The sequence below is a fragment of the Hyposmocoma kahamanoa genome, unplaced genomic scaffold (assembly GCF_003589595.1).
Source record: "Hyposmocoma kahamanoa isolate Upper Pololo Valley unplaced genomic scaffold, ASM358959v1 119, whole genome shotgun sequence".
Lineage (NCBI taxonomy): Eukaryota > Metazoa > Arthropoda > Insecta > Lepidoptera > Cosmopterigidae > Hyposmocoma > Hyposmocoma kahamanoa.
Genome location: NW_020653409.1, coordinates 3,113,028 through 3,121,626, shown reverse-complemented (window position 1 = coordinate 3,121,626; position 8,599 = coordinate 3,113,028). Strand labels below are relative to the sequence as shown.

General features: G+C 35.4%; 2 protein-coding genes across 2 annotated transcripts; both read left to right on the top strand.

The window, feature by feature from the left end:
- Positions 1-4,776: 4,776 nt before the first annotated feature.
- On the top strand, positions 4,777-8,348 carry LOC113240065 (zinc finger BED domain-containing protein 1-like). Its single transcript, XM_026477272.1, has 3 exons — positions 4,777-4,983; positions 7,220-7,564; positions 7,746-8,348. Exons 2-3 carry the CDS (start codon positions 7,268-7,270, stop codon positions 8,037-8,039), a joined length of 591 nt encoding a protein of 196 aa, XP_026333057.1. The 5' UTR covers positions 4,777-4,983; positions 7,220-7,267; the 3' UTR covers positions 8,040-8,348.
- Positions 5,764-7,068, top strand: LOC113239999 (zinc finger BED domain-containing protein 1-like). Its single transcript, XM_026477193.1, has one exon. It carries the CDS (start codon positions 5,764-5,766, stop codon positions 7,066-7,068), a length of 1,305 nt encoding a protein of 434 aa, XP_026332978.1.
- Positions 8,349-8,599: the final 251 nt, after the last annotated feature.

Here is an 8,599-nt window from a genome sequence, read left to right as displayed (position 1 = left end):
CTACGTCAGCCCCAGGGCCGCATTAGGATAATACTGGTAGCAGAAACCGGGAGGCTATAAAGTACCTCAAGTATTTAGAATGTGTAAGTCAATATCAGTGGCATCTTACGGTGGAGGAATCATTCCATTCGATATGTTACTTGTTAACTTTGAAGTAACTCTATGTATAAATGGAAATGAAATCATGTTTTAACTCGAGTAAATTTGTTTTTTCTGAAGTGAAATTTTTGAGGCCTAACAATGAAACTATTTTTTAAGTCGTGTACATTTGTTTTTACAAAAGTGAAATTTTTGTGGACTGAAAATTAAACTATTGTCTAAATCGAGTATATTTCTTAGAAACTACTTTTTAAAACGTGTACATTTGTTTTTTTTTCAAAAGTGAAACAAATTCTTACTTGACTTATAGTCAGTGAGACGTAATCATGGGATTTGTAAAAAGCTCGCGACGTTGATCTGTTTGATAAAACAAATATACGCGATTTAAGCCTGAAAAAATAGTTTCATTTCCAATGTGTAGGATTTGCGAAAGCCTAGGAACTCGATATCTATGCATAAGTCTTGAGATACTAAATGAGTTAATGTAAATAATCAATATAAGGATACCTTATCAAAATATTACCAAAATGGGTAGATAGTTTCAGTTTGCAAATTGAACGCCTATAAGAAATCAGACATCCTACTAATTATTAATACAAACGATCGAACACAAAGAAAAATTCCATCGATCTGATAGGACTCGAAACTGCATCTGTGTGACACCAGCAGAGGCGGCTCGTGGGAGATTTCAGTGGGAGTTCACTTACCTATACATATTTTATATAAAAAATGAAACTCACACTATAGTGTTCCATTTTAACAACACTACGCTTCTTAACAACGATTGAATAATAAGAATTTTTATAACACAACAAAATGCGTGCGAAAAAAATATGGTTTGCTTATTTGCGCGGAGCGCCGCTGAAATCTTGCTAATTTCCTCATACTAATCTTTTGTTTCACGTGTCGCGCCGTAAAGTAAGTATTTCTCTTTCGCACTCATTGAATTTAGTACTGAACTTTGTAAACAATTTCGGTTCATAGGAGCGCATCGCGAAGCGCTCCACTCAAGGGTCAGTATGCTATACTATATTAAACAGAAAGATAAAAATGTAATTGTATGTTTGTCGTTCAATAATAAAAAAAAAGTACTGTGGCTACTAACATGATATGAAAGCACAATTGATAAATTTATTTTGGTGGGTTGGATAGGAGTGAGAGTTCACTGCACCAGCGCTCCTTAGGACGAGCCACCTTTGGACACTAGGGCGACCACTCTATAAACTGAGCTACAGACCGACCCAGCAGACCTTACTAATTTTATAAATCTTTATATTTGGTTTCAAGCGGATTTATTGCCGTAGAGTCATCTGTGACAAATCTATGAAAGTTTTTGTTGTATTATTGATTGTAATGACTTATACGATGATTTAAGACCATGATATTTTTAATTTTTAACCGACTTCATAAAAAAGGAGGAGGTTCTCAATTCGTCTGTATGTTTTTTTTGTATGAATGTTACGCGATAACATTTGTGTACCGATTTTGATGATTCTTTTTTTGTTGGAAAGAGGGTACCTCAGTAGTAGTCTCGTTTAGAAAATATTCCACATCTAAGGGTGGCAAACTAGGGGATGAATGACTTTTGAGGTCTGTTTTTTAGTACTCTATACTGAGATTATGTGGAGCAAATAAGAGTAATTGTTTAAAATATATTTTATAAACGTTTTTGTTAGATACGTACTTATGATTTTAATTTGTAAGTTATGTACATTTAGGAAATGAAACTATTTTTCCGGATTTAAATCGCGTATATTTGTTTTTTCAAACAAACCGTGACCATGGAACCTGTAAAGGGCCCGAAACGTCGGTTTATTTGAAAAAACAAATATACGCGATTGAAATCCGGAAAAATAGTTTCATTTCCTATGTGTAACAATCGCGAAAACCTAAGAACTCGTTATGTACATTTGTTAATGTTTAGTAATAAATACCTCTTGTAATCGGTGAAGGGAAGCCGAGTGATGAATTCTGTACATTGAAGAAGGTTAATAGCCTTTGGAATACGCATGAAGTCTCCAACCCTCATTGGGCCAGCGTAGAGAACTATGGATTAAATTAAAACAATGAGAGTTCTACTGAAAACGCAAAAGCAATATAACCGTTTCATACAAAATCAGCCGCTTCATACGAAATGGCCGTAACAAGACTTCTTGTTGAGTGTCACTTCCTGACCTTGATCTTGACTACATTATCGCAAAGGCTTTTTTAATTACTTTCCGGTAAGAAATTGCTGGACGGGTATGAGTTACAATGCCAAGCACCAGCGAGCCTTGTATTAATACGAGTCAAACAATCCCCGTTCCCACCGAAACATATACAGTGCTTTTCTCAAACAATATGAGGAAATAATAAACGACTAAAGAAGATGTCTAATGGAAAAAGTAAAAAATATTTTTATATTAGACATGTTAGGACAATATGAAATGCTAAAAGAATGTGTTATTGTTTTTCCAGGCACGTTAATAGTAGTCTGCTGAATTTCTGGTGATGTGTTTGAATATGTATCCATTATCTAAATTTTCGTAATCGCTCTTCTCAATAGAATTCATTTTCACGACGCGACGTCAATACAAAAAAAGACGAAATAACACAAAATAATTCCCAAAGCAAGTGCTTTCAAGTCGGTTAAAAATAAACTAAAGTTAGTTTATTTTTCCGCCATATTTTTTTTATGTAAGCGGTACAGGTAGATTTTCAATTCTCGAACAAACTCTTACAAACTTTTCAGTTTGCTGTATGAGTTATACTTTTGCCTGTTTACATAATTTATTAGTAGATAAATTTAAAAGTTTAGTGCAGCGGACAGTAATGGATTTTCATATTTACTCTGCAGGCCTTGGCCAGGAAGAAGTAGCACGGTCCATAAACGACAAACTTTCCGTGTTTGTTTTTTGAAAGTAATGCAAACATTTCCAAGCATGTTTGAGAAATAGTGCATTGTGTTTAAGGACGGTAAATAAGAAATGACTAAAAAATGACTAACGATTAGAATTTTGTATTTTTTTTACCGTCTGTGATATATACAATGTTTTTTATCACATTTGCCAGGAAATAAATACCATGTTTATTCCTTGTATGAATAAATATGGTTCACAACACTACAATTCAAGATTTTGCAACTGGCGGGTTTTTGTTTAATTCAACAGATGGCCAGCTAGCTATTCTTCCATAGATAATACACTCGAACTAAAATGTTGTAAAAAGCAAACACGCCATGATGGATTGTAAAAAAAATTGTTAATTTATTATACAGAAAATAATTAAAATCAATCATAATTCTTAATAATAAATATTTAAGTAGTATGTGGCTGAATTGCAATTAAATTTTTGTTTAGGTAATGCGCCATTTAAGGCGAACGTTTTAAGTTTTAACTTAAGTAACCTCCTTGCTTGAACTTGAACTTAACTTATATAAGGAAGTTTGTCGTGCTACTAATAAAAAAAACTCTTTACCGACCATGGCTGTAATTGGAAGAAAGAAGGCCCGAGTGTTTTATTTGGGGTATTACAGTCAAGTAAGCCACTATGCAATCGTACTAATTACGAGCAAACGTCATGAAAAAAAATACATTCAGTGCCTTGTCTTAAACGTTGTCCTACATCCTTATCGTCAATTATTCATAATCATCAGTTAGCTTTTATTGTCGATTAGTTTACTGCCAAATAAAAGCTGCCCTGAAATTATGATTCTGGGCTAACATTTGTTAACAACGGCTGCCAATACTAATATTTCTTCTACCAACTCGCATATTTAGCACTTAGCTATTACAGCTATTCATTTCCGCCCATTATAATCCCATCAAGTAGTCTGAATTCCTCAGGTTATTACATTTACAGCTATACAGGTGCTGAGCAAGCCTGGTACGTTTATAGACTAGAAGAATAACTAAATTAGGCAATCTCGATAGATCAGCAAACTGCTGTCCGCGGGCCAAGCGTCTAGTCGATTCACATTATCATCGTTGGGTTATGAAAAGTTATTGGAGGTGGTATAGGCGCTTTTATTAAAGGAACAAGTTAAGAAACTACATTTATTTATTACAATTATCATTTATTATTTACATTATCCAGTAGCACGTATTTGCATTTCGTTTTTGTAATAAATTTGTAATGTAACGCCTACGACCGATGTCTGTGCAACTAGTCGACTGATTTTTAAATTTAAGAGTCGGTGCAACCTCAAATGGCTTTGGTTGAATCCGCATAACAGTGAAAATGTTGAATCAATGACTATGGAAAAAATATATAGTACAATTGAGGATATACACTGAGTAGTATACGGTGTGGAAACATGATTCTTAAATTTTTTTCTGATAGAAAAAAAAAAACTTACCTCGAAATTTTACAAGAAAACTACTGTGTTCAATAAGTGTAGCAAGTTCTTATTGGGGTGACAGAAGGAAATCAGGTTTTTCCAATAGGGTGACAGGTGTTAATAGACAACATATACAGTATGTACAACGTCAGTGGTACAGTGGGAAAGGACTCCCGCTAATCGGCACGTAGTCGAGGACCCGTACACACGTTCCAATTAGGAAGCGGCTCAGGGTGCAACAACTACGTGTCACGTTCTAAAGCGCAGTTTCCATAAGGAAGCAGCGCTATAGTGTTGAGTATGACATACAAGAGGCATGACATTTGTCCCGTACAAGACTCACAAATGTAAGAGCGGCTCAATTTTTTTACATGTACTGCTTCAAATTTTATGTCGCGTACGAGTTTGCGCCAAGAGTGAAAGAGAACGCGTCCGCGTCGACGCCGACGTCGTGTTTCTGCGCTTACTTCAAGTCGCCTCGTCGTCACGTTAGTACCCCTTTAGCAGTGCGAGCATTAGTCAGGTTAATAATCTGTTACTGAGTAAGAAGGCGGCAAAACAAAATTGTAAGTCTGATTTAAACGAATTTTATAATTATATTTTAATAATGTCTAGTATTAATTATTATAATAACATTTTGTTTGGATGTCTGTGTGTTTGTGTGATATTTCAATATTATTAATGATTCTTTTTTGAAGTTTAAACCGGCCATTACAAATTGTAGCATCTGCATAGCATAGCAATAGCAAAATGTAATGGCCGGAATAAACTTAAAAAAATTTTGTCTAACGAGGCTGCGTGTTTTCACTTGGATTCTATTTATACTAATTGCAATTTGATCTAAAAAGCTAGAAATTTAAATTAGTTAAGTACTTTGACATTTTAAATGATTAAATTACTTTACGGATAAAAAATTGATGCATAGAATTAGATTTAAATAGCTAATAATGCTTTTAGCATTAAGTCCGCCTTTTGTACCATTTTTTTTTTGGTCAATAAAGTTATTTAATTAATTAATTAAATATTGTTTGGCTTGATACGTCTCCAATTGCTAAGTCTCTAAAGTCGTCAGTCGCAAAAGTCGCGGTCGCGGCAGCGCGGGTCGCGGCGGCGCGCCTCCGCGATGCCGCGACCCGCGACAGCTCGGCGGGGCTTGCCGCATCGCGATATTTTTCAATTATTATATTTATTTATGTGATGTAACTAAGTTGCAAATCCAAACAAAATACTCATTTTTAAACTCATGTTTTTATTATTAATGTGCAAGTACTTACCTAATACAAATTATACTCGTTAACGATTGTTTTATGTTCTTTTTTCTTTTGTTTTATGCATAAATAGTAACTATGTCTGGTGATAGAAAATCCTCTAAAGCATGGCAGTTTTTCACCGATCTCCAAAATGAAAAGGCTAAATGCAATTTCTGTCAAAAAGAGTTTTCATATAAAGGTGGCGGTGCTTATAATTTGACTAGACATACAAAAAGTAAACATCCGCAAGCATTTACAGCGATACGTGAATGTCCAATTGAAATTGAAGCTTCTGCCGCAACACACATTCAGCTTTTGCCTACTACTTCCACCGATCCAACAGCGATATGTATACCTTTTGCATCTACTTCTACATCTACATCTTCAACTGCTATCATACCTGCAACATCCGAACCAACTATTCCTTCAAGTACAGATATATTTAAGTTAAAATCTGCAGCCGCTAACACCAAATTAACCCAATACTTCTGTAAGCCGCTTTCCGCTAAAAAAACTGATCAATTAAATAAAACGCTAGTGAAGCTATTTGCAAAAAATTATTTAGCCTTCCATTTGATCGAGTCACCTGAATTGAAAGAGTTCATAAAAGAACTAAACCCCGGCTACCAATTACCTAGTCGTAAGACATTGTCTAACGCCTTAATGACAAATGTGTATATTCAAATCAAGGAAAAAGTAAAGATAGAGTTGAGTCAAGCCGTGTATGTCTGCATAACAACTGATGGTTGGACATCCAAACCCAATGAAAATTATTTAGCTGTGACGGTTCATTTTTTCAATAATAATGCAGAATTAAAATCATTTTTACTAGAGTGCATCCAATTTAATGATAGGCATACGGCCGATAACTTAGCTCAAGAGTTAAGAAGAATTGCAAGTGATTGGGAAATAACAAACAAAGTTGTCGCAGCCACAAGCGATAACGCGAACAATATTAAAGCTGCAATAAAAATAAATAACTGGAAACAAATACCTTGTTTCGCTCATACACTCAATTTAATTGTGCAGACAGCTTTAAAACAAATAAAAGTCACTACAACTAAAATAAAACAAATCGTCGAAGTATTTAAACGAAGTCCACTTGCCTCTGAAAGGCTTAAAAATATGCAAAAGAAGTTAGAGGAACAAGTTTTAAAATTAAAACAGGATGTTCCCACACGCTGGAACTCCACTTGTGAAATGTTCGAAAGAATATTAAAAACAAAAAATAGCGTTATGTCTACACTTGCGATTGACTATCCTGATGTAGACAACATTACGTCTGATGATATTCAGATAATAGAATCTGCATCAGAAATTCTATCATTTTTTAAAGACGTAACGGAAGAAATGAGCTCGGAAAGAAACGTTACGATTTCAGAAGTACCTATGGTTTTTTGATATTAAACTGCATGATGAAATAAATAAAATAATTAACTAGCATAGCCAATTGTAGTTATTGTAGTGTAGATATAGTGATGATTTTCTTGTAAGTACCTACTTTAGTGATTCATTTTATTTAAGTAACTAATTGATTTTATTATATTTTCAGGTTATATTAATATCAAATGCTCTTAAAAAGAAGTGTACTAACTTTTTAATGGTGACACGTCCAGCGACAGTGACCCAAATGACAGAGGTTCTCATTCATGAAATAAATAGTCGATTCGCCGGCGTCGAAGAAAATAATATTTTTGCTGAGAGCACAATTCTGGACCCGCGGTTCAAAAAATATGGGTTCACAAACGAATTTGCATATGGTAGGACATGTGCAAATTTAAAGTCCCAAGCCGGGCGAATCCTCATTGATTCCCAACATCCTACCATACCGGAGCCTACAAATTCATCTCCGTCATCTAAACGTAAGCGCAGTATTTGGGATGAATTTGATGAACAGGTGGGTGACAATATTTTTAGGCGAAATTCGAAAAAGCATTGACTGGGGTGGCTCGCACCCGCCTCTATCCATAGCAGAGTACAGGCGTGGTTTGCCTTGAAGCCCATCCGTGTCAGTCCTTCGAATTACAAAATATTATTCATTTATAAATGAATAACATCAAAATTTCTCAAATTTATAGGTGAGTGACATTTTGAAGAACATCAACCCGACGGCAGGAGGTATCATAGAGGTAGACAAATACTTGGAAGAGCCATTGCTACCTAGGTCCCAAGACCCTGCGAAGTGGTGGTTCTCCAAAAAGGAGGCTTATCCGAGGCTCTACAAATTATTTTTAAAAAGGCTATGCATAGTAGCCACCTCTGTACCCTCGGAGCGCATTTTTTCCAAGGCTGGCCAGGTGATTGTGGAACGGCGCAACAGGTTAAGCGGAAAAAAGGTGTCGCAAATTTTATTTTTAAATTTTAATATGTAATTTTTTATTTTAAATATACCCTTTTATTATGATCAAATAGTTTTATTCACGAAACATTAAGATATTACAGAATAATACAAGTGACAAATAGTTGTCAATTACTTTTTCCAGTTGTGTTGAGTTGTAAGTAATATATCAGTCACACGTTTGTTAGGTTCATTTAAACACACCAGTACAGACTACAGAGTACGAGCAAAATGACATTGACAGAGTCGTGACTTCAAATGTATCGCTATGCTTCAAAACGTCCTTCGCCTCGCCTCAGTTGAAGTGGGACATTGTACTGGTTCAGGACAAAAAAGAGGCTACTCTTACAAACTCTTTTTCAAGTCGTGTCCTACCCAACACTACAGCGCTAGAAGCGTAGTACAGTGCAGTAGGTTCAACAGTAACGATCTAAAGCGGAGTTCCAAACAAGGCAGCAGAGCTAGATGCGTAGTAACTTGGATTCCATTCACATTCGCATCGCCGCCAGTAGTCATTCCACGAGGGAAAATCTTAACACCGCGATACAGAATTTGCTATTTCGACGCCAATGCCATCTAGCGGTGCGTGACGGA